Source organism: Chiloscyllium punctatum, chromosome 2 (assembly GCF_047496795.1).
Source record: "Chiloscyllium punctatum isolate Juve2018m chromosome 2, sChiPun1.3, whole genome shotgun sequence".
NCBI classification, from domain to species: domain Eukaryota; kingdom Metazoa; phylum Chordata; class Chondrichthyes; order Orectolobiformes; family Hemiscylliidae; genus Chiloscyllium; species Chiloscyllium punctatum.
In genome coordinates, this window is record NC_092740.1 from 63,607,664 (window position 1) to 63,634,381 (window position 26,718).

A 26,718-nucleotide genomic window follows, 5' to 3' on the forward strand; every position below is an offset into this window, starting at 1 on the left:
GATAAATTATGGTTTTTATTAGCCAGTCATCACAACCCCATGGTATTGCAACATTTTTATTCCAGAAAATGTCCTTAAGTCCAAACATTCTTCAGCATTTTCATCAGTCATTTCCTTTCTGTCATTAGACCAGGAAGGCAAATGTCTGACAATGCTATAGGTTCATTCACAATTCCTTCGACAACAAAATCATGTAAGTCAGCCTTCAGTATGAACTAGACATTGCCCATGCTTCAACTGACAAGCTGCAGAGACTAATCAAGTAATGATAATTTGAATAAGAGAAAGAGATTGTGATCTTCACCCACCATCACCAATTTCTTCTCCATTATCAAGTTATCAAAAAAATACTAAGTTCTGCAATATACATTACTTTTTTAGATCCAACAAAACAGACAGCACTGACCAATTTCTGTCGTTAAGAATACAGTTTCTAGCCACAGTAAACACCTTGGAACTGTCAACATGTAACTCCACTTCATGAAACTTTTAACACCCTTATAATACTGCTTCCACAAACCCAGTCAGACAGAGGAAATTAAGCACAGATGGAGGGAAAAATGATCCCTGTCCACAAGGTTTGTCAAGATGATCCTTTTACTGATCTTCAATCTCTCTCCTCCTTGCAGGCAGCACAGAGTCTCTAGTTCACAAATTACAAAGTCCCTTAACTACTGGTTAAAGATCACATCTTATAACAACTGGTGAATCAAAATAAATTGACTTTCTTCAGGTTTTTTTTTACTGCAGAGAGAAAGACACTACCTACATTTCCAGAGATCCAAAGTCACACCCACAAGTTGTTCAAGCGACCAAGCAACCAATCATATAGTCGTTGGCAAAAAGGCTTTGTCTTCAATAACCAGTTCACAACTCCAGAAGTCAGTCAGATATTTGTTGTTGACTGAATCTCACTTTGCATGCACCCTCTGGTGTCAGTAATAACATTTCTCACAGCCTGAACGAGCAGCAGTATAAATAGTATTTAAAGTAAGTGCCGATAGCTTGGGTGTTAAAAGTGAGACAATCCCTTCCACAATAGTCATTTTCCCTTTCACATGCATAAATCAAAAATGCAGAAAAATATAGAGATATTGTTTTTACAATAATGTGGGGAGAAGCAATATCAGTCAGGTCACCAAGTTAACTCCCTAGGTTTCCTCAAGATCTTTCACATCTACCTGAACCAGAACTGGTAGTCAAGTTTTCAGTTCATTGTCTAATTGCAACATTCCAACAACCTTGCATTCTCATGATACTACAGTGAAAATGCACACTCTGCTTATGTTTTGAAGTCTGAGCTGTGGTTTGAATTCATAGCCAGAGGTACATGATATTACTGAAGCAAGATGAACAAGCTGATCAAAACTGACAATATTTAAATACTAATTAGGGTATGAAATGAACGAAGTACCTGTTAAGCCTATTAAAAGTTTCTGCTATGAACTCTTACCAATTATGCGTTCCACAAATTGATATTGCCGATGCAAGTCATCAACTAATTCCTGTTGACAGTTGAAGTATTCTATATCTTCAGGAGATGCCATTTTTAACCTATAAAGTTAATTTTAAACATTATAAAAGAAGATACAAGTTGTTTAAAAATACTCAATACAAATGACTTGAGATGAATAAACTAAAGTTTTGGTTGAAAAGATTTTCTCTCCTTTACTATCTTAATACTCATCCCCTCGTAAAATATTTTGAAGTTCGCATAATATTTCTTGGCTGGCACACAGCTTTTTACATCAAGCTACCAGTAATGTGCTGAAGCTTAAGTTATATAACTCCCTCCAGGTAGATTAGACAAAGTTAGTTTATATCCTGAGGACTGTTCCTGCACTCAACTGTCTTTAACAATGTCATGTTTGAAAAATATATCCAAACATTAAAGCCCACAAAACCTGCCAAAGAGAACTTTGATTTTGTTACTTAAAAGGGGCTGATTTATCAAATGCTGAAATTGCCAGGAACCTGGAAAACGCATTTCCATAAAGTGGAGGTGTGGTGTTGGACTTGGGTGGACAAAATTAAAAATCGCATGGCACCAGGTAATAGTCCAACAAGCTTATTTGGAAGTACAAGCTTTTGAGCTACCTGACGAAGGAACAGCGCTCCAAAAGCTTGTACTTCCAAATAAATCTATTGGACTATAACCTGGTGGTGTGTGATTTTTAATTATTTCCATAAGCATATTCTTCCAACAGTCCAGAGGAAAACTATACTGCTTCCTTAAAAGTACTGTTATGTGCTAATGAACCACAGGTAAAGTAGTAAAATGACCTAAAGTAGGAAAAGCCTGTTTCCCACTACTACGTAGAAAAATATTGTTAGGGCTACAACATTGAATGTGAACAGGAAAAGAACAGTTTGCAGTTTCAACAGAATAAAGCAAAAATATTTCTGCCAGTTTGCATCGGTTAGAAGGCAAGAGTCTCAGCTCCATTACATACCATCGTTTGGTTTCCTCTTCCTTTTTTTTGTAGTTCTCTAATTTTTTCATTCCTTTTGTATTCTGCTGTAAAAGTGTTTCCTCGCTTTCCCAGGTGTTGTGGAGGTGGGACCAGCCCTTCCATTTAATCAGGTACTGTTGCTCTCCTACCTCCCTCAAAGGGTCAAACCCAGCATTAGGATTACCCTCAGCCTCAACTGCATAGGTAGTGGTAGTGGCACCAGTTGCTAAATAACAAGAGTAAATAGTTAAAACTAAAGAAATTTAATTGATGCTGTAAATAAAATCATTGTCAAGTGTCTAAAATTTAATTGAATGCTATACCAATCAGATAAGGCAACACAATCATTCCCAATCACCATCCAATAACCTCTATTTGAATGTGCTTGCCTGCTAATACTAACTGCTATACAACAGACCACTCATATATACTAACTAGGCACAGTAAGATCGTAGGATTGCACACTGCCTACAAGGCTGTAAGACAGCATAGGACAAATGTCTAGAGGAGAGAATAATATTAATTCTACAGTGCCTTGTCATTAAGGGGCTTCCTTACCTGAGCAAGGACATTCTTGCTATAGTGGGAGTGCAGACTGATTGCTGGGATGGCAGGACTTACATACAAGGAGACTTTGAATTAGTTAGGATTATATTCACTGGCATTCAGAAAAATGAAATGACAGTTGTGGAATCCAACAGAAACCTATAACATTCAAAGAGCACTGATACCCTCCTTTATCATGGTTCAAAATCTGTTGTCTTTCAATGATTTACTAAAATGTGTGAAGTCTTCAATTCATAACGTTGTAATGGGAAACAAATAAAGCTAGTTTTTCCCGATATCTAATCCAAACATTAGAAAGGAAGGTTAATTCATTACATGACCATTTTCATCAGGTGATACACAATGTGGCTAAATTAAATTTAAATAAACAATTAATTAACTAGCTTGCAAACCAATAATATGAAATCATGTTTAAATAATTTTAATATTCCTTTAAAAATTAATTAAATACCTCCTTTCCGTCCAACTCGTGACTCCATTACTCTCTCTAATGTTTCAAATTCTTCTTCTTCCTCGGCTGGAGGGGGGAGATCCTCCCCACAGATTTCAAGTAAGTCATCAGAATCAGTTTTAGCATCCTCATCTTCCTTGTAACTGACATTAACTGTTGCCTGACGACGAGAACCCCTCTTATCATGTTCTTCATCATCGTCATCTGATGAATCAGCTGGTCTCTTCAGTCCCTTTCCTTTCTTCATTTTTTTTGTTTTGATCCTTTAATTATAAAAAATACAATTGTCACTTTCCATGTATATTTAATGCAGCATACTTTGGGTATGAACTTCAGTAATAGTGTAATTTTTTATTTATTTGCTATATGCTCAACGTGCTTTTGGGCGAAAATAAAACTTTGTTGTAGTGATGGCCCCATTAAGAACTCTATTTCTCTGAAAGGGGAGCTGTGGCAAATTACCTTTCATCTTGGAACTAATCACGTGACCAAGTTGACAGGAAACAGTAGATTAACTTATAGTTGACCCTTTACGAAATTAGTATAAGAGCAGGGATGTCTTGCTACAATGATACAGAGCCTTGGTGAGACCACACCCAAAATACTGAGAGAAGTTTTGGTCTTCTTATTGGAGGACCACACCCAAAATACTGAGAGAAGTTTTGGTCTTCTTATTGGAGGAAGGATATGTTCGCTCCAGAGGAAATGCAGACCGACTCTTCGGATGGCAGGAAAGTTTGGCTCACATCTGATTATATTAGCTGGTGTTAAGGAAGGGGAGGGGATTCCAATGCACAATTTAATTATTAAAGAGGCATGCACCTGGTCATTGTATAGATAGGAATAGATAAATGGCTTTAACAGAGAGTCTAACCTGCATTAAACAGCAAATATTAAATTTTGCTCTCAGCTGTTATAATTGGCCAATCTTATTTTCTAGCTTTGTTCATTGTCAGGTCAAACACCTTATAAACGTCTATTTTAATAATATATTTCTGAAGACACTATTTCTAAGCATGAGTAGAGGTTAAACTAGTTAGGCACTAAGACCAGAAGACATAGGAGTGGAAGTAAGGCCATTTGGCCCAACGAGTCCACTCCGCCATTCAAACATGGCTGGTGGGCATTTTAAATCCACTTACCCGCATCCTCCCCATAGCCCTTAATTCCTTGTGACATCAAGAATTTATCAATCTCTGCCTTGAAAGCATTTAGCGTCCTGGCCTCCACTGCACTCTGGGACAATGAATTCCACAGGCCCACCACGTTCTGACTGAAGAAATGTCTCCGCGTTTCTGTTCTGAATTTACCCCCTCTAATTATAAGGCTGTGTCCACGGGTCCTAGTCTCCTCGCCTAACGGAAACAATTTCCTAGCATCCACCCTTTCCAAGTCATGTATTATCTTGTAACTTTCTATTAGATCTCCCTTCAACCTTCTAAACTCTAATGAATACAATCCCAGGATCCTCAGCCGTTCCTCGTATGTTAGGCCTACCATTCCAGGGATCATCCATGAGAATCTCCGCTGGACACGCTCCAGTGCCAGTATGTCCCTCCTGAGGTGTGGGGACCAAAACTGGACACAGTACTCCAAATGGGGCCTAACCAGAGCTTTATAAAGTCTCAGTAGCACAACGTTGCTTTTATATTCCAACCCTCTTGAGATAAATGACAACATTGCATTCGCTTTCTTAATCACTGACTCAACCTGCATGTTTACCTTTAGAGAATCCTCGACTAGCATTCCCAGATCCCTTTGTACTTTGGCTTTATGAATTTTCTCACCGTTTAGAAAGTAGTCCATGCTTGTATTCTTTTTTCCAACGTGCAAGACCTCGCATTTGTTCACATTGAATTCCATCAGCCATTTCCTGGACCACTCTCCCAAACTGTCTAGATCCTTCTGCAGCCTCCCCACTTCCTCAGTACTACCTGCCTGTCCACCTAACTTCGTATCATCAGCAAACTTTGCTAGAATGCCCCCAGTCCCTTCATCCAGATCATTAATATATAATGTGAACAGCTGTGGCCCCAACACTGGACCCTGCGGGACACCGCTGGTCACTGGCTGCCATTCCAAAAAAGAACCTTTTATCCCAACTCTCTGCCTTCTGTCAGACAGCCAATCCTCAATCCATACCAGTAGTTCACCTCGAACACCATGGGCCCTCACCTTGCTCAGCAGCCTCCCGTGTGGCACCTTATCAAAGGCTTTTGGAAGTCTAGATAGACCACATCCACTGGGTTTTCCTGGTCTAACCTGCTTGTCACCTCTTCAATAAATTCCAATAGGTTTGTCATGCACGACCTCCCCTTACTAAATCCATGTTGACTGGTTGTAATCCGACCCTGCTCTTCCAAGAATTTAGAAACCTCATCCTTAATGATGGAATCTAGAATTTTACCAACAACTGAGGTTAGGCTAATTGGCCTATAATTTTCCATCTTTTGTCTTGATCCTTTCTTGAACAAGGGGGTTACAACAGCGATCTTCCAATCATCCGGGACTTTCCCTGACTCCAGTGACTTCTGAAAGATCTCAACCAACGCCTCCGCTATTTCCTCTGCCACCTCCCTCAGAACTCTAGGATGTAGCCCATCGGGGCCAGGAGATTTATCAATTTTAAGACCTTTTAGCTTTTCTAGCACTTTCTCTTTTGTAATGGCAACCATACTCAATTCAGCCCCCTGACTCCCTTTAATTGTTGGGATATTACTCATGTCTTACACTGTGAAGACTGATGCAAAGTACTTATTAAGTTCTTCAGCTATTTCCTTATCTCCCATCACTAGGCTTCCAGCATCAGTTTGAAGTGGCCCAATGTCTACTTTTGCCTGTCGTTTGTTTCTTATGTATTGAAAGAAACGTTTACTATCATTTCTAATATTACTGGCTAGCCTACCTTCATATTTGATCCTCTCCTTCCTTATTTCTCTCTTTGTTATCCTCTTTGTTTTTGTAGTCTTCCCAATCTTCTGATTTCCCAGTGCTCTTGGCCACTTTATAGGACCTCTCTTTTTCTTTAATACATTTCCTGACTTCCTTTGTCAGCCATGGCTGTCTATCCCTCCCCAGATAATCTTTCTTTTCTTGGGGATGAACCTCTGTACAGTGCCCTCAATTATACCCACAAACTCCTGCCATTTTTGCTCAAGTGTCCTCCCCGCTAGGCTCTGCTTCCAGTCTATTTTCGTCAGTTCCTCTCTCATGCCCTCATAATTACCTTTATTTAACTGTAACACCATGACATCTGATTTTGCCTTCTCTCTTTCAAACTGCAGACTGAACTCTACCATATTATGATCGCTGCTTCCTAAGTGTTCCCTTACTTTAAGATCTTTTATAAAGTCTGGTTCATTACATAGCACTAGGTCCAGAATAGCCTGCTCCCTTGTGGGCTCCTTGACAAGCTGTTCCAAAAAGCCATCCTGTAAGCATTCCATGAATTCCCTTTCCTTGGATCCACTGGCAACATTATTTACCCAGTCCACCTGCATATTGAAGTCTCCCATGATCACTATGACCTTGCCTTTCTGACATGCCTTCTCTATTTCCAGGTACATGTTGCGCCCTTGGTCCTGACCACTGTTAGGAGGTCTGTACATAACTCCCATTATGGTTTTTTGCCTTTGTGGTTCCTCAATTCCACCCACACAGACTCCACATCATCCGACGCTATTCATTCAGTGCCATAGATTTAATTTTGTTCTTAACTAACAAGGCAACCCCACCCCCTCTACCCGCCTCCCTGTCTTTTCGATAAGTTGAAAATCCTTGGATGCTTAACTGCCAGTCCTGACCCCCCTGCAACCACGTCTCTGTGATGCCTACCACATCATAATCATTCACGACGATCTGTGCCATTAGTTCATCTGCTTTGTTACGAATGTTATGAGCATTCAGGTAAAGTGCCTTAATGCTAACTTTCTTATCATTAGAGATATTGGAAGTCATAAGATGTCCTAAGTTATCCTTCCTTTTTGCTGCATTCCCAATCTGCCTCAAGTTTAAATCCTGCTGCTTATCTTTCCATTTAACTCCATACTCCTTGTCGCTTTCACTTTCCCTTCCCCCCAACTCAGAAGTTTAACGTCCTTCTGACTACCCATAGTTAGTATTATATACACTGGAGATCAGAAAAATGAGAAGGGAATCCAATAGAAAGCTACAAAATTCTAAGAGGACTAGACAGGGGAGATGCAGAATGGATGTCTCAATGACAGGGGAGTCCAGAACCAGGAGTTACAGTCTAAGGATATGGCTAAATCATTTAAGTCTGATATGACGAAATCATCTTCACTCAGAGTGGTTAGCCTCGACAAAATCACTGCACGACTTCAGGGAGGCATTAGATTTAGTAATTGGGGCAAAATGATCACAGGACATGTGGAAAAAACAGGAATATGCTACCGAGTTGGATGATCACCCATGATCATGAAGAATGGTGGAATGGTCTTGAAGGGCCACGTGGCCCTTTTGTAATTTGAGTCTGATGGTCAGTTAGCTCAGTCCAGCCGGTATGCAGAGAGATGCCAACAGCAAGAATTCAAGTTCTATACTGGCTGAAATCACCATGAAGGATACGCCTTCTCAATCTCTTCCCTCACCTCAGGCATGGTAACCCTCAGATTAAACCAATCATCTCTCTCTATAATGAAAGAGCAGCCCTGTAATCTGGTAAAACTATAGCGACTTTGTAGGGGTTAGATTTGTGGATATGGCTCTGATCTCAAACAGGAATATATCTTGAAAGCAATTTAAGGTATCATTTTAGAACAAGCTTGCTACATGACATATTTATTTCAACAAAGATCAGCTGAAATCCTATATGCTGTTTGGTGGGAATACAACTATTTACTAAAGTACTCCAAACAATGAATTGAACTTCTGGATTTTCTAAACTGAGCAGAAGGAGAGATTTCCTCGATGCAAGATTCCAAAGTTAAATATTAGAACCAGGAGAGGTCTGACCCATGCTGTCGACATGTAACACTCTAGTAATGTCCACAATGCCCTAAAGGCTGCAACTTTGGAGAGGTTGAAGGAGACTTAAAAGGAGAACCTTGCACTGGTAAGCAGAAGGGGAGAGATATTTCAGTACTAATGGAAACCTTTGAAATAATACTCAGACAAAGATGTTAAACTTCCAATTTCTAATGAAGACCTGACTTAGATTTTTGGGGCATAAGTCAAACTGGCCGAATGGAAAGATGCGTTAATAGATTGTGGTTTATAGAATAAGTAACTGCCTGCATTGTACTTTGAACATTTTAGCATAACTATTAAAAATTGAGTATTATTAGAATTCATTATTTGATTTTAAAGGAATTTTAAGGAAGTACTATAAAGGAATTTTGTTTAAACTTTGAACCTTGTGATTTCACTTTTTTTAATACATACCTGGGTTCCAGATTTCCAAAAAAATTAAAACATTCTGATCTTTGCAGAGATCATAAAACTTGCTAAAAGAAAAACAATGTAGGATCTGAAGAGCAGAAATTGACAGTTCTCAGTTTGTAGATGATCAGTTTTTTTTGATAGCTTGATTGATTGTACAATTCAATCAGTATTCTTGAAGATTGATTAACTGCATGTAATTTTGAAAAACGTTTTGGGGACCATGGTGTTGTTAACCCATGGGTGACTGCTTGTCCCCAGGAAGTTAGACATTGGGTAAATCCATAACAGAAGAATGGGCTTGGTGACAAACACGTTTTTTTTAAATTTCAAATTTATTGTTGTTTTGAAATGTAGTTCAAATGAATAAAAATTTACAACATCCATAAATAGCTAGGCAAAAGGAATAAACTTTTCTCTTAACTCTTCTAGTAAAGATATCCTTACCTTCATATTATATTCCAAATAAGTTAAGTCTGGCACTATCTGCGAAGAGAGAAGTAGAGTTAACATTTCGATTCTAATATGACTTGAAGTTATATTAGACTCGAAACATTAACATTTTTTTCTCGACAAAGATGCTGCCAGACATGAGTTTTCCAGCAATTTGTTTTTATTTCAGATCTTCAACATTCACATCATTTTATTTTAAAAACAAGTCTGCAAGGCATACAATTAAAGTGATCCTGCTTATCAGGTGGCACAGTAGTACAGTGGTTAGCACTGCCGCCTCACAGTGCCTGAGACCCGGGTTCAATTCCCGCCTCAGGCGACTGACTGTGTGGAGTTTGCACGTTCTCCCCGTGTCTGCGTGGGTTTCCTCCGGGTGCTCCGGTTTCCTCCCACAGTCCAAAGATGTGCAGGTCAGATGAATTGGCCATGCTAAATTGCCCCTAGTGTTAGGTGGGTTGTGCTTCGGCGGGTCGGTGTGGACTTGTTGGGCTGAAGGGCCTGTTTCCACACTGTAATGTAATCTAATCTAAACATTTTGCACTATTTATAAGACTATAGAACCCTTGATCTTGCTGTAAGCAAAAGGAGACACATTAACATAAAACACAAAGGATTCTAATTAGCTAAGAATAAGTACTCTATGACCTATATTTTAATAACAAAAATAAACTTGGAAAGTAATTACAAATACTCAGAGCATCTTTTAATGCTCAATCCTTAGAACAGGCAAGTCAAAAACCTTGAAAATGTGGAATGTAAAGCTTGGCAAAAAAGAAAAAAAATCTAAATTATTGACACAGCTTATTTTTCCAAAATAAGCTTTTCTTCAAAAACAAAACCTGGGAAAAACTAACTTCTGAATAGATTAACTGAATCAACAACTACATTTGACACATTACACAGCCTTCATTTGGAAATGACGACTAATCTTTTCCAAAAGGCAATGAATCCTTTCCCTCCACATCCATTTTAACCCATCCTGACTAGCACACTGCAGATGATACCCTAGTCTGGGATGGACACCTTTATGTGTTGCAAGACATCCAACACCACCTCCTCTGTAATATGGACATTTTTCAAGATGTCACCATCTATTTCCCCACATTCTGTATGTTCCACATCCTTCTCCACAGTAAACACTGATGGAAAATACTTGTTTAATATCACCCCCATCTCCTGCGGCTCCACACATAGGCTGCCTTGCTGATCTTTGAGGGGCACTATTCTCTCCCTAGTTACCCTTTCATCCTTAATGTATTTGTAAAATTTAAAAAACCCTTTGGACTCTTCTTAACCCTATTTACCAAAGCCATGACACTTTTTTGCCCTCTTGATGTCCCCCTTAAGTATACTCCTACTGCCTTTATGCTCTTCTAAAGATTCACTCTGTCTCGCCTGCCTATATCTGACATATGCTTTCTTCTTTTTCTGAACCAAAACCTCAATTTCTCTAGTCACCCAGCATTTCCTATACCTACCAGCCTCCCTTGATAAAATCTATGAGAGAGATACAATTTCCCTTTCATGTAGCCATGCTGACTCAAATTATGACTTTCCAAATGTGTTGTTGTTACTTCCTTAATTCCAACATTTTTCCAACAATGAATATTATGTTGATCATTTTATGGTTACCCACGTTTTACCTCTCTCCTTTTTTGAATATTGGTGTCATGTTGGCAGTTTCCAATCCTCTGGTACTTCAAATCAAAGGATTTGTGGAAAATTACAACCAACACACCCACCATCTCTGTAGCTCCTTTTAGGATGCTTGGAATCAAGGCATCACGACCAGCAAGACTTAGCTGTTTTTAGCCCTGTTAGTTTGTCAACACTACTACACTAATGATGATACTTAATTCCACACTCCCCACTCCCAGTATTCTTCAGTAGTAATGGCATTTCAAAGTTACTTCCACCATAAAGACTGATGCAAAATATCTATTCAACTACTCCGCTATTTCCTTGTTCCTCATAACAATCTTTCCAGATTCATTTTCCAAGGGATATACGTTCACTTTGACTGCTCTCTTCCTTTTTATACATTTCAAGAAGCTATTATCAGTTTTTATTCTTTTAATTAGTTTCCCCTCTGAATAAACCACCTTATCCAGATTCATACGAACCCTCTATCAACCTTGTCATCACATATGAACACATGAATGCAGAGGAATATTTGGCCCCTATATCTTACTCTGCCACTGAATAAGATTTCTTTTTAAAACAGACCCTTCGGCCCTTGATGTTGCGCCGACTTGTGAACTAATCTCAGCCCATCCCTTTGACGTTGTCCCATCATCATCCATATGCTTATCCAAGGATTGTTTAAGTGTCCCTAATGTGGCTGAGTTAACTACATTGGCAGGCAGGGCATTCCACACCCTTACCACTTTGAGTAAAGATCCTGCCTCTGACATCTGTCTTAAATCTATACCCCTCAATTTACAGGTATGCCCCCTCGTACAAGCTGATGTCATCCTAGGAAAATGACTCTCACCGTCCATCCTATCTAATCCTCTAATCATCTTGTATGTCTCTTAGCTTCTTCTCTCCAACGAGAAGAAACTGAAGTTCCTCAGCTTTTCCTCAGAAGACCTTTGTTCCAAACCAGGCAACATCCTGCTAAATCTCTTCTGTACCTTTTCCAATGCTTCCACATCCTTCCTGAAACAGGACGACCAGAACTGTACACAATATTCGAAGTGCGACCGCATAAGCATTTTGTACAGTTGCAGCATGACATTACAGCTCCACATCTCAATACCTCTACCAATAAAACTTAACACACCATAGGCCTTCTTAACAGCATTATCAACCTGGATGGCAACTTTCAGGGATCTATGTACAGGGGAACCTCAATTATCCAAACGAGATGAGGGGACACTGTTTCATTTGGACAATCGCTTATTCTGTTAATCAATTAAATGCCTTTCCTCTGGGGCTCGGAGTTTTTAAAATCTGCTCCCCGTTCAGGAGACTGCAGCAGCAAAGAGCGCAAGAGCCCCCGCCCCCAACACCATCCAACATACCCCACTCCCCGCCCGCACCCCCCATCCAGCACTGTACCATTTGTAGAAGTCTGTTTTATGTACTGTGATGCACTCACTTTTTAAATCTCTCCAATCAACTGTATCATCTCCAATACCTCAAACAACTTTTGCCAGTTCACCCAGTCAATTTTGTTCGAATTCAAAGGGCAGATGTACACTTCTTGTGGTTTTGTATGCTTCTTTTGCCTAACTTCTTTTGCCTTCTGTTGTAGCCTCTCTAGTTTCATGATGCTTCTTTTAAAAAAAAAACTGATTCCAGCCAATAAAATGACCTGCACAAACTTTCAATATATTTGCTTTGACCTTAATCATTTCCTTAAACAAATCATGATCAAATGTTATAATATAATTCTCTTCACATTTGTGGAAACATGCCTTCTTCTCTAATGGGATGAGACTACAATCCTCAAAACATGCGCCACTATTCTATCTCGCATAAGTCTCCTTTACACAAGTTACTCAATTTTTTTTGTCGTCTCCTGCAGAGATCCAATCACTTCCTAATGCTTTTCCGGATTTCAGTTATTTTATAGTTCAGTGGTTAGCAATGATGCCTCTCAGCGCCAGGAACCCATGTTTGATTCCAACTTCTGGCAACTGTGTGGAGTTTGCACATTCTCTCAATGTCTGTGTGGGTTTCCTCCCACAGTCCAAAGATGAATTGGCCATGCTAAATTGCCCATAGCATTAGGTGCGTTAGTCAGGGGTAAATGTAGGGGAAGGGGTCTGGGTGGATTTCTTTTCGGAGGGTCAGTGTGGACTTATTGGGCCGAAGGCCCTGTTTCCACACTGTAGGGAATGTAATCTAATCTAATTTAGTCTATCTGAGAGCTCCAAATGTTTTCTTTCTCCGGTTTTGCTATCCTGTCATCCTTAACACACAGGTCTTCAATGTCATTCCCCATCAATTCTTTACATGCTCATGATCTAAAAGTAGCAGATTGTCTCTATCATCAATTCCTCTATGCTTACATAGATCTAACATTCCAGTAGTTACCAATCTAGTTGAACTGCAGAACAGAGTCAATGGGTCGAACAGTCTGCTTTTGTTCCGTATTTCTGATGTTCCTGTTCTTCTCCAATGCCTTCATTTTCTGAGTGTGCCCTTTTTTAAAAAATTCAGTACACTGCTGTCCCACTGAGTCTCATTTGCCTAGTTAGACTCACTTCATTACTTTTTTTTTTAATTATTTTACTTATTAATTTTACTTTTGTTTGGTCCCCACTAATCTGTTTTCATGAGCATTTTATCTGAGACCCATGGCTATCTAAGACTTGGTCCTTTAAATGATACAAAGGCTTTCCTTTGCATTTTCTAAGATGATATTTTTTCAATCTATCCTGCTGACTTTAGCGGATGCTTTCTGTACAATTCGAAAGGCCAAAGGGCCACCTTCTATGCTGTAGACCTCTATAACTGCATTGTTAGCTTTGACCTTTTTAATCCACTGATTCCTAAAACCTGACCTCCTCCAAGCCTCATTATCCTCTTATCCAGCATTTTATTTCCAGTCTCAATTTGATTCAACTGAATTTTTACATTGTGGCAACTAGACTGCAATCTGCATTTGGTTGAAGACAGATGCAAATGCTACAGACTTGTCTTTTACATTATGTGCCCAAGTTTGTAGGTGGAAATGTTTATGGAGGCCTCTTCTCCTGTAAGTTGTTTAATCGTGCATCACCAACCACAAATGAATTTGGCAGGACCACAGATAGTGAGATTGCGTATCTCTGATTATTGCATGTTGTTTCTGCTGTTCGGCAGATGTAGTCTTGTGTTGTAGCTTGGAGCTGAAAATGTGTTGCTGAAAAGCGCAGCAGGTCAGGCAGCATCCAAGGAACAGGAGAATCGACGTTTCGGGCATCAGCCCTTGTTGTAACTTCACCAGTTTGGCACTGTATGCTTGGTGCTGATCTTGACATGCTTTCATGCACTCATCACTGAACCAGGGTTAATCCCTTGGCTTGCAGGGGAATATGCTGGTCCATTAAGTTATAGACAGTAGTTGAATACAATTCTGATGATGGCAGCTGGCAGAGCTTAAGGGACACTCAACTTCGATTGCTAGATGGGATACCCTCAATGTGAAACTAGGATTTCATCTCAACAATTAGAACAGTGCAATGGATACTGCCTTAGATAAGTACATCTGTATACAGACAGACTGGTAAGAACAAGATCAAGTAAGATTTTGAATTACCACCTGCTACAGACCCACTCAAGCGGCTATGCCACTCAGGACATGTCTAGTTCAGTCAGTAGGTGTCTCAACAGGATGTTTGTTTGACTTGATACCATGAGCCTCCATGAGACCCAAAGTTATTTTGAGGACTCCCAAGACAATCTCTGCCAACTGTGTATTATTGATCCACCACCTCTGATGTATTTGACATGCTGCTGAGCCTGACATCCAAGGACACCAGAGTGATGGTGGTGTCTGGGACATATTCACAGAATTATACCTTACAGACCATCACTATAGCAGACATTTTCTTTTGCCAGCAATCACAATTTTGCCATCATGCCCCCATACATTAGCAAGAAAGGCTTTGCAAATTTGCCATTGCCGTTTTCCGTAAAAAAAAACTTATGAACTGGATGCGTTTTTACAACAATTTTAATTCTAGATTTTAATGAATTTAAGTTTCACCATCTGCTATAGTGGCTTAAAAGCATTACTAGGAGAAAGTGAGGACTGCAGATACTGGAGGTCTGAGTTGAGAGTGTGGTGCTGGAAAAGCTCAGTAGGTCAGGCAGCATCCGAGGAGCAGCAGAATCAACGCTTCAGGCATAAGTCCTTCATCAAGAATAGGGTGTGTCGAACTCATTCATTTGGGAGCATAAAGGAATGAAGGTGAGGCCTTTGCTGAGGACTGAACGTTCATCCTCAGAGAAGGGGAGGTCTGGGGAAATAGTAAAGACATGGCAGGGCTGGGAGGTAGGACCTGGAGTGGGGCTGGAGCTGGGTATGGGGGCAGAGACAATCACTTCAGTGGGCATGATTGTAGGATCAGGAGTGACATCACCAAAAGAAGTGATGCTCAGTGGTTAGCACTGCTGCCTCAGCGCCATGGACCAGAGTTCAATTCCTGCCTCAGGCGACTGTTTGTGTGGAGTTTGCACATTCTCCCGGTGTCTGTGAGGGTTTCCTCCAGGTACCCCGGTTTTCTCCCACAATCCAAAGATGTGTAGGTTTTAGGTGATTTGGCCATGCTGAATTGCCCATCATGTTCAGGAATGTGTAGGTGCATTAGTCAGGGGTAATGGGTCTGGGTGGGTTACTCTTTGGAGGGTCAGTGTGGACTTGTTAAGCCGAAGGGCCTGTTTCCATACTGTAAGAAATTAATCTAAATCAACAATGGGGGTGCAAGTGGGGCCAACAGAAGTGTCCATGGGGGCAGAAGTGATGTCACGTGATGACAACGATGTTGTGGACTGGTTCCTGATGAAAGGCTAATGTAGAGTTTCCTGCTGCTGCTGGACCTGCTGCCCTTTTCCAGCGCCACATTCTCGACCCTAACAGCATTACTCTAAGGCTCTGGAATACTTGTCCAATTAAATTACCTTCCCGTTCATAGGATGCTAATTTGGAGTCTGCTATTAACTTTTGAACATCAACTGCCTACCAGATTTTCCTTTCGTACATTTCCTGAAATTCATAAAAATTCCAGAAAATATTTTATCAACAACAGCACATAAATCTGTCAGCACTGAAAATCACAAATTAAACAATATGAGCTATTATCACCTTACTATACATTTTCTTTTGCATATTGCTAAAAGGAGAATATGTTGTTGAAGCTTTCTGTTCTGCACTCAAGATTAAAACAAGAATATGGGAGGTACTTGAACCATCCTGAGTGTACTAATTTTTACACAGACAACTAATCTCAAAGAAATAGCCCAGCTCAATGTGGCTCACATATACTTGTTTTAAGTAATATAAGCATGTGCAGAAACCAATTCTTTGCAAATGAAAGGGATATGTTCAAGCTTTGCATCTCATTTTGAATTACTCATGAACTTGACGACTCCTCAGTCGAGTACAGGTGACTTGTATATCAATCAGTTCTCCTTTCTGCTGTAATAGAAATTGCGCTTGTTTTAAATTTGGCATTCTTGAATTTCAGCTAGTAAATGTAAGAGGAAAAGCTTCAACAACATAACTTTCAACAAAATTCAAGTTAGGTACTACCAAGTAATTCTAAGTTTTCTGTTTTTCCCATCATCTCTGCAAGGTTTAGTTCCTTGTTTGATATAGCTCCAATGCTGGACTATTGGAACCTCCACCAACCGTTGGAGAGGGTATAATATTCATGCACAACTTTACATTCAGCTGAAATTGACAAGTTTAATTAACACAGAAGTGCCAAAATAAAGTGAACAATGTAGTGAAAAACCCTTCTGTCCCCCAGAGTCTGGGACTATTAATGATGTCTCAGTAAAGGTTGGTTAGCAGCACAGAGAAGTGATCTATCTGCTGGATGACTCAGCTATTTAGTCAACCCTGGTGGGATTTAATAACTGGAGCTTACCTGTTCTGAGGTTTCCTGCTTTTTACTTTGTTGTGGGGTTGGTAGTCAGACTCGCTGTCTCCTGAGGTACTTTTCTCTCGCTCTTCCTCCTCCTCCTCAGAACCAGACCCAGACATCTGCCAGTCTTCACTAGAGAAATTAAAATGCATTACAAGGGGCAATTTTCATAATACTACAATGTTATGAGAAAAGCTTAAGGAGTTTCTGAAAGCTAACAGAGAAGGCAGATTAACTCAGGGTATGGTTAGGAACATGCAACTGGGGTATTTTAGCAATATCCCAGTTGCACGTTCACGTATGTATGTTGCATGTATTTTCAGGAATATCCCGAAGGAGGATATTCCTGGAAATACATCCTGGGAAGTTATTTGTGTGGAACTGAGAAATAAGAAAGGGATGATCACCTTATTGGGATTGTATTATAGAACCCCTAATAGTCAGTGGGAAATTGAGAAACAAATTTGTAAGGAGATCTCAGTTATCTCTAAGAATAATAGGGTGGTTACAGTGGGGGATATTAACTTTCCAAACATAGACTGGGATTGCCATAGTGTTAAGGGTTTAGGTGGAGAGGAATTTGTTAAGTGTGTACAATAAAAATTTCTGATTCAGTATGTGGATTTACCAAATGGAAAAGGTGCAAAACTTGACCTACTCTTGGGAAATAAGGCAGGGTAGGTGACTAAGGGCCAGCGACCATAATTCTATTAGTGTTAAATAGTGGTGGAAACAGATAGACCAGATCTAAAAGTTGAAGTTCTAAATTGGAGGAAGACTAATTTTGACGGTATCAGCCAAGAACTTTCAAAAGCTGATTGTGGGTAGATGTTCGCAGGTAAAGGGATGGTTGGAAAATGGGAAGCCTTCAGAAATGAGATAACAAGAGCCCAGAGACAATATATTCCTGTTAGGGTGAAAGAAAAGGCTGGTAGGTGTAGGGAATGCTGGATGACCAAAGAAATTGAGGGTTTGGTTAAGAAAAAGAAGGGAGTATATTTCAGGTATAGACAAGATAGATTGAATGAATCCTTAGAAGAGTATAAAGGCAGCAGGAGGATACTTAAGAGGGAAATCAGGAGGACAAAAAGGGGACGAGATAGCTTTGGCAAAAAGGTTAAGGAGAATCCAAAGAGTTTTTATAAATACATTAAGGACAAAAGGGTAACTAGGGAGAGAATAGGGCTTCTCAAAGATCAGCAAGGCAGCCTACATGTGGAGCCACAGGAGAATGGGGAGATGCATCAGTCTTCACTGTAGAGAAGGAGATAGAAGATATAGAATATGGGAAAATAGATGGTGACATCTTTAAAAACATCCAGACCACCTCTGTAATATGGATGTCTTAAACCTCATAAAAGTGGATAAAATCCAGGACGTGATCAGGTGTACCTAGAAATCTGTGGGAAGCTATGTGAGTGATTGCAGTGCCTTTGGCTAAGATATCTCAATCATTGATAGTCACAGGTGAGGTGCCAGAAGACTGGAGATTTACTAATGTGGTGTTATTATTTAAGAAAGGTAATGAGGAAAAGCCAGGGAACTAAAGACCCGTGAGCCTGACATCAGTGGTGGGCAAGTTGTTGGAGGGAATCCTGAAGGGCGGGATTTATACAGACGTGGGAAGGCAAAGACTGATTGGGGATAGTCAACATGGCTTTGTGCGTGAGAAATCATGTCTCACGAACTTGATTGATGAGGGCTGAATGGCAGATGTGATCTATGTGGACTTCAGTAAGACATTCGACAAGGTTCAAGGGAGACTAGTTTAGTAAGGTTAGATCTCATGGAATACAGAGTAAAGTAGCCATGTGGATACAGAACTGGCTCAAAGGTGGAAGACAGAGGGTGGTGGGGGAGGACTGCTTTTCAAACTGGAAGCCTGTAACCAGTGGTGTGCCATAACAATAGGTGCTAGGTCCACTACTTTTCGCCATTTATATAAATGATTTGGATGTAAACAAAAAAAATTGCAGATTACATCAAAACTAGAGGTGCAATGGACAGCAAAAAAAGATTACCTCAGATTATAAAGGGATCTTGGCCAGATGAGTCAATGGGCTGAGGAGTGGCAAATGGAGTTTAATTTAGATAAATGTGAGATGCTGTGTTTTGGAAAAGCAAATCAGAGCAGGACCTTTACACTTAATGGTAAGGTCCAAGGGAGTGTTGCTAAACAAAGAAACCTTGGAGTACACGTTCATAGTTCCTTGAAAGTGGAGTCGCAGTTAGATAAGATAGTGAAGGATGCTTTTCTTTATTGGTCAGAGCATTGAGTGTAGGAGTTGGGAGACATTATAACAGCTGAACAGGCACTGGCAGGCCACTTTTGGAATATTGCATGCAATTCTGGTCTCCTTTCCATTGGATTTTGGGAAACTTGGAAGGTTTCAGAAAATATTTACAAGAATGTTGCCAGGATTGGAGGATTTGAGCTACAGGGAGAGGCTGAATAGGCTGGGCTGCTTTCCCCAGACTGTCAGACGCTAAGGGGTGACCTTATAGAGGTTTATAAAATCATGAGGTGCACGGATAGGATAAATAGACAAGGTATTTTCCCTGAGGTGGGGGACTCCAAAACTAGAGGGCATAGGTTCAGGGTGAGAGGGGAAAGATATAAAAGGGACGTAAGAGGCTGCTTTTTCAGAGAGGTTAGTGCTTGTGTGAAATGACCTGCCAGAGGAAGGGGTGGAGGCCGGTGCAATTACAGCATTTAAAACGCATCTAGATCTGTATATGAATAGGAAGGGTTGAGCGGGATAGGGGCCACATGTTGGCAAATGGGACTAAATTAGGTTAGGATATCAGGTTGGCATGGACCAGTTGGACCAACTCCTTCACTGTTGTTGGGCCAATATCCAGAATAGTTTATTCACTTAGGGAAGCTCCATAAGAAAATCTGCACTGGTTCAATACAGTTCACCTCCACCAACTTCTCAAGAGTAGGAAAAGACTACAAACATAACTGTTTGAACATTGTTCATCCTGAGAGAGCAGCAAGAAAAAACAACTTGCCAAGATCAACATTCATTTAGCCCTCATAAAAGTGTAATATTAACAATTTTTTTCTTTCCAATATCAATAGTTTATTTCCAATAATATACGATGCTTATTTTTCTATTCCACTGTATTCTTGTCAACAGAAATGGATGACTCCTAAAGCACTCTCACTTTGCAAAACCCATACATTTGCAACAGGTAGGCTTTTAAAGCTTAGTTAGCAAGTTACTTACATAAAACTGAAATTTGGGAAGAATCCATACCGGTTCTGCAACATGCAAGTTCAGATATTCATTCATTCAATGCTGTGTGCTATGTTGCGTGACAGGGATATAACACCACATAAACAATTCAAACCTTTCTGGCTTAAGCTTGTTGAAAATGTAACTCAAATCCCAGATCTGACTGAGTCATCATCAAACATGTGGCAATGGAAAATCACAGCCGGTCAGGCAGTATCCGAGAAGCAGGAGAGTCGTAATTCAAACATAAGCTCTACATCATTTATGATCAAGAGCTCACGCTCAAAACATCAACTCTCCTGTTCCTCGGACTCTGCCTAAGCAGCTGTGCTTTTCCAGTGCCAGACTTTTTGACTCTGATCTCCAGCACCTGCAGTCCTCACTTTCTCCTACAAGAGTCATAATGTAGAGATTTTACAACATGGAAGAAAGCTCCTTGGCGCAACACATTTGCACCAGTCAAATATCCATCTGTTCCAATGCTATTTTTTAGCACTTATCCCATAGCTTTGTACGTTAAGGCATTCCTAAATAGTTCTTAAATGTCGAGACGGCTTCCAGCCTTTCAGGCAGTGACTTTCAGATGCCCACAACCCATTGGGTCAAAACATTTCCTCAAAGCCCTCCAAACCTCCTGTGGCTTACCTTAAAACTAAGTCCCATGGTTATTAACCCCTCTAAGGGGAAAAATTTATCTCTATTTACCCTGTCAATACCCCTTTGAATTTTCTGTACATCAAATCCCCTGCCTCAGCTTTCTCTGCTCTGAGAAAATCTACACCAGCCTATCTCATGTCTCTTCAAAGCTGAATTGCTCTAGCCCAGACCACATCCTAGTGTAGTTCTTCTGCACCCTCTCTAGTATAATCATATTCTTCCTGGCATGTAGTGACCAGGAATGCACACAGTACTCCCAAAGTGCCTAACTAATGTTATGTGCAGCTTTATTATAACATCCCTGCTCTTACATTCAATGCTTTGACTAATAATAGCATCTCATGTCTCCTTAACCACCTTATCTACCTATCCTGCTACATTCAATAATCTATGGACATGCACACCAAGGTGACTCTGACCGCCTGTACTTCCTACTATTCAATGAGTATTCCCTGGCCTTGTTAATCCTGCAAAAATGTATCACCTCACTTTTCAGAATTCAATTTGCTACTGTTCAGCCCATCTGACCAGCTCAACTTTATTTCCTGGTGTAATTCTTTATTTACCACACCACTAATTTTCATGTTATCTGCAAACTTATTGATCATACCTCCTGCATTTGTGTCCAGATCATTAACATAAATGACAAACTGCAGGGAACCCAGCACCAATTCCTGTGGTACAACACTGGACAAAGGTTTCCAGTCACAAAAATACTCTTTGAATATCACCCTCTGCTTGCTGCCACAAAGCCAATTTGGATCCAATTTGCCAAACTCCCCAAGATCCCAGGGGCTCCTGGCCCATCTGTAATGAGAGTGCTTGCCAAAATCTTATTGTAGTCCAGGTAAACTACATCAACTGTACTATTCTCACCTACACATCTAGTCACACCTTTGAAAAATTCAAATCAAATTTGTTAGACATATTCACCCCATGACAAAGCCATGCTGACAACCTTACTTAATCTCTACTTAGACAGGCAAGGATTATTACTGTCCCTCAGAACTTCTTCAACTGTTTCCATACCGTAGATGTTAGACTTGTCCTTACCTGGTTTATCCCTACCATCCTTTTGAATAAGTACCACCTCAGCATGACCTCTGAAAGAATACCTTTCTGAGCCTTTTACAAATTTTCTCTGCATAAAGCAACCTAACATTGTTTGTCATTAGATTGATGTCAATGGAAGGCTTAGCAGCTCAAACTCTTTGATCTTGTTGCTCAGCACCAGAACTATCCCTGAGCAGAATGAGAGCTCATGAAATGTAAAAATTACTAAGGCACTTTTGGTTTAACTCCTATGAAGGTCTCTGTAGAAGAGTTTCACTGAGGGGCAAAAGTATTATCTAATCCAACATAGTCAGACTGCCCTTAGAAAGCTCTTAAAAATCTGGTATTATAGTTCATATCAAAATTGAATGCAGAACCAAGTAGGAATGATCAAACCATATATTTCCTCAGGGTGATTCTCCTACATGCCGTGACAAAACTCTTGTTTCTGTGGAGACAGCAGAAATAGACCTTCATAATCCTGTGTAGCTTGGCCAACAAGGGCCTGTCAAAATAAGCCTTCTCTGCTGCCTTCAACCGTACTTCAAGCAGACATTGCTGCTTGTCCTCATGCCGTTTCCTAGGAGATAACTAACCCCCTGGCAGAGGCTTTGACGGTTTCCCAAAGGACAGACAGGCTACTAACAGAGTCTGAACAAATGTCTAGGAACGCCCTAAATTCCTCAGAGAAGTACTCCATAAAAATTTATTATCCTGAAGGATAAAGGGTCTCTCTGGCCCACTATAGTGTCCTTAATCTTAACCAATGGGTACACTGGAGCATGATGGGAGATGGTACTATTACCAACCGTACAAGATGCCACCAAGTCCAGGGTTGCCACTGGCGTCAGAAAAATAGTCAATCCTGGTGTGACACCTGCGTGGATTGAAAAAAAACATGTCTCCTGGAGACGCCTCCACACACAGATCCACTAATTGTTTAGTTTGTACAGAGAGTATCGGGGAGCCTTTGGGAAACCTGTCTACCGTGGAATCCATACGATAATTAAAATCTCCCCCATGATGATATGCCGAGACTTGAGACTGATCAGTTTAGAGAATGCACCTACGAGAAATTTGAGGGCTTGGGCCAGAGCAAACATTTAAAACACCATAATCTTTGCAGTTTATCAGGACTTTGATGATTACAAACCTCCCATGTGTGTCTTTAACACACTCTAGCAACTTCAAAGGGAGATTCCTCCTCACCAATATAGCCACTCCCCTACTTCTGGTATTAAAAGATGAAAAGTAAACCCAATCAAAGCCATTCTGCTGTAGTTTCAAATGCTCCCCATCATCCAAGTGTGTCTCCTGTAATAAAACAATATCAACCTTCCCCTTTCTAAGGCCTTAGAGTACCTTCTTCCTCTTAATTGATGAGTGACTCCCCTTAATGCTCCAGATACACCACTTAATCAAGTGATTAGCCATAACCTTCTGCAGTAACATTTAGATTCCAGAGAGGAGGAACTCGAATACAAATTGCTGAGCCTTAGTGTCGCAAGATCCATCAAACAAAAAAAACTACATAAACTAAAACCACTCCATTTAACAAATCTACAAAGCTATGAAAGACCATGGTACGACAAAAAACAAAAAACAAGCCAATATATAAAGTGCCAATGGCGCTGAATAGGGGAATTCACCCCCTGCCCAAGGGGCATCTACACATTCCAAAACCCAACATCCACTGCCAATACAGCAGCCAGGGCATTTAAATACCTGAACCGGGCATTAACTGCCCATAAGCAGGCATCTAACCATCCCAACCGTTTTCTCTTCTCCTAGCTAGAGCCACACCACAAACACAAGCAACAAAGAAAGAAATACACCATGGAATAACAATGTGAACAAAGACATTTTGAAAAAAAGTACCCCACCCATCCTTTGGTATAACTTAACTTAGAAATTGAAAGTAATCATCCCAGCCAGCCCTCAGCATTGTTTAGACCAGATTATTACCAATTTAAAAAACGGAAAAGAAAGCCCCGACTAAACTTCCTCTTTCTTTCAAAAGAAAAGTAGAGATATACCCAAACAACACTACTATTTGTACATACTAAACAGTTCAGATTAAGTTAATTTGACCACATCTCTTGCCTTCTCCGACATGTGAAAGAGATGGACAGATCCACCTCAGGTGATCTGAAGCACCGGTGGGTATCTCAGAGTACTGGATCCCGAGCTCCCTCAGTCTTTTCTTGATGCCATTGTCATCCCATTGTTTACTGCAAGGTCTTATCTGATCCAAGTCATGCTTAGCTGAACCTTCTGTTTCACAAAATGCAAAGCTTAGCTATTTCCCGACCTGCTCATACCCTTTACACATTGTCACCATCATAGGATTTTCTTTTCCGGATCACCGCCTCTGAGAAATCCTGGAAGAACATTATCTTAGAGCCCTCATGAACTGGGGCCTTCGGACCCTTCCCCGGATTCTTGGAGCTTCCACGATTCTCTCCTTATCTCTAGGACGAGGACGTTGGTCCAGATCTGACCTCCGTGCCATGACCTGGTGAACCCTCTCAATCTACAAGCTTCCCAATTCAGCTTCTAAGTTAAGGAATTTTGGCAACCAGTCCTCAATAAATTCCACTGGTCAGTCACCTTCCTTACCCTCCGGCAAACTGACAATCTGAATCTTTTTTTCTCCTGCCTCTGCTCTTGAAGTCATCAACCTGGTCAAGCAAATTATGGACCTGCGTCTCCAGGTCCGGGATCCTCTCCTTGGAGGAATCGGTATCAGCTTCCACCACTGTGACTCTGCATTCTATCTCATCTGTCCTTTTCTTGAGGTCTCCCACTGCTGTTCATACATCTGCAGCATAATAGAGACCGGGCCAGCTTCTCCTCTACCTGCTTCCCCAACAGCTTGCAAGACTTCGGGAGCTCCTTTACCAGGACCAGGTACGAAATTGAGCCAGAGAATCCTGAAGACTGGGCCACAGACCCGGCCTTGGACGTACCTGCTCCCTTCTTCGGCATCCCTGAATAACAAAAATCGGGCTATGTTGTTCCCTAATAGTTTACTGGGACTCCATGATGTTTCTAGAATCCCAGGATATCACAGTGAATCAGGTAGGGTGGGTTAGGTCCCGCATGCGATGTGGTGCAGAGCTCTGCAACACGATCTTTCTAGATTGCCACCATCTTGAATTCCACCCCCACCCATCAATTTTGAAATGGGTAATTAACCTTGGTTGAAGGGTGAGTGAATAGCAGTGTGCAAGAAAATTTGCTTTTCAGGTGACATCTTTGGAGCACTGACTCTTGGAGACAGCATTCAAAGTGTTGTGGGAAGTGTTAATTAATGATTGGCGTATCTCTGTTTTGATTTATCTGCGTTTCTATGGTAAACTGTATTCAAAATTTCTTTCGCCATACAATGACTTCAGCAAACTTTCTCTAAGATTGCTTTACAAGGAACACAGACCTTCTATGAATAATAACAAAAGCCACCACTTGGCCAAGAACAAACTATTGAAATACTGACTTACTCTCTGCGTTTCACATGTTTGGCAGTGTTCTCAGAGGATGAATCATCATCAGAATCTTCACTACTTGATGACTCCTGCAGAAAAGTAAGACAATAAAAATTGAACTCAACAGTTGCAAAAAAAGAACGAACAATTGAGGAGTCAATGTTACTTGGACCAATTTAAATTATTTTGTAAAATGATAATAAAACTTCTACACAGACTCTTCTTGGAGATAGGATTGCTCCTGCCTAACAAAAAATCTTAAACAGGCATTCGTGAGATACTAAACATATAATTATGTATTTAATACTATGATTCACAAAAAAAATCTAGCTCAAATCTAATTTGAGCAACCATAATAATTATTGCTGGTTTATTTAAAAATGAATTTTCACAGTAACATTACAAAAGTAATTTTTAGTTCTTTAGCAAATTTCACTGTGATGAAATCTATAGAAGACTTTTTGAGATGACAGACAGGTAGAGTAGCCAGTGCTGGAGATACTTCACATGTCAAGAAAAGATCCCAAGTAATACTTCTCTATTAACATTTCCATATTAGTTGAGCACTTTTTGCAAAGTTAGATATCAACGTATTATCATCAGGCTATTTCTTACAGAACTGTGTTACTGTACAGGCACTGCACAGAATTCCAGTAACCTTTACTGACCTTTTGTTATGTCTAATATTGAATGCTCATTTTTTATTTGCAATTAATGGCAAGAAAGAGACAAACAAGATGGACTTCATTTGGAATTTTTAATTGTAATAAATTTGGCGTGATCCTATCGTTAATGATTTAATCTCCAATATGAAATGAACAATTCTGCTTCAACCCTGTAAATTCCCAGGTTCCTGTGTTACACTGCTACAAACTCATTGATGCATGAAGATCATGCTGGTTGTCTTATCACAATTCAATAATTATCCGCTCAGGTTTAATAAAAAGCCCCGCACCCACTTATTTTAATTAAATTTCAAACCTCTGAACTGTTTGAAGAAAGCTGTTGCTGTTGTAGTTGTTGCTGCTTTCTGATCATGGCAGATCGCTGCACAGTTAAAATACTTGGATTGGATTTCCAAAACTGCAACAGAATAGGGGGAAAAAGGGTCAAACTTCATAACAGACATTCATCATTCAAACGCTTCAAGTATCAATACGACAGAAAATCCACTCCTTCCTCTGCGCACAATTTGATATGTTTGCACAGTTTCAAATAAATGGTTTCTTTCTGAGCTCAAAGTTCTCGACTTTTATCTTACATCACAGTTTTACTATTAACCTAGCATTTAATGCAAACTTAAAATTTTCATATCCCAATAATTTAATATTTTCCATCTAATTGCAGCTTATCATTTATTATATCCATCAGACA

General features: G+C 40.2%; 1 protein-coding gene across 2 annotated transcripts in view; it reads right to left on the bottom strand.

The window, feature by feature from the left end:
- The window catches only part of chd1 (chromodomain helicase DNA binding protein 1), a 187,965-nt gene that overhangs the window by 80,748 nt on the left and 80,499 nt on the right, over nucleotides 1–26,718 (bottom strand). For both annotated transcript variants that reach the window (XM_072583580.1, XM_072583589.1), the window contains exons 4-9: nucleotides 26,326–26,427; nucleotides 25,360–25,433; nucleotides 16,911–17,039; nucleotides 3,472–3,734; nucleotides 2,454–2,679; nucleotides 1,454–1,554 (exon numbers count right to left, since the gene is read on the bottom strand). In XM_072583580.1, coding sequence (XP_072439681.1) covers nucleotides 1,454–1,554; nucleotides 2,454–2,679; nucleotides 3,472–3,734; nucleotides 16,911–17,039; nucleotides 25,360–25,433; nucleotides 26,326–26,427 — 895 coding nt within the window. The remainder of the gene's footprint in view (nucleotides 1–1,453; nucleotides 1,555–2,453; nucleotides 2,680–3,471; nucleotides 3,735–16,910; nucleotides 17,040–25,359; nucleotides 25,434–26,325; nucleotides 26,428–26,718) is intronic.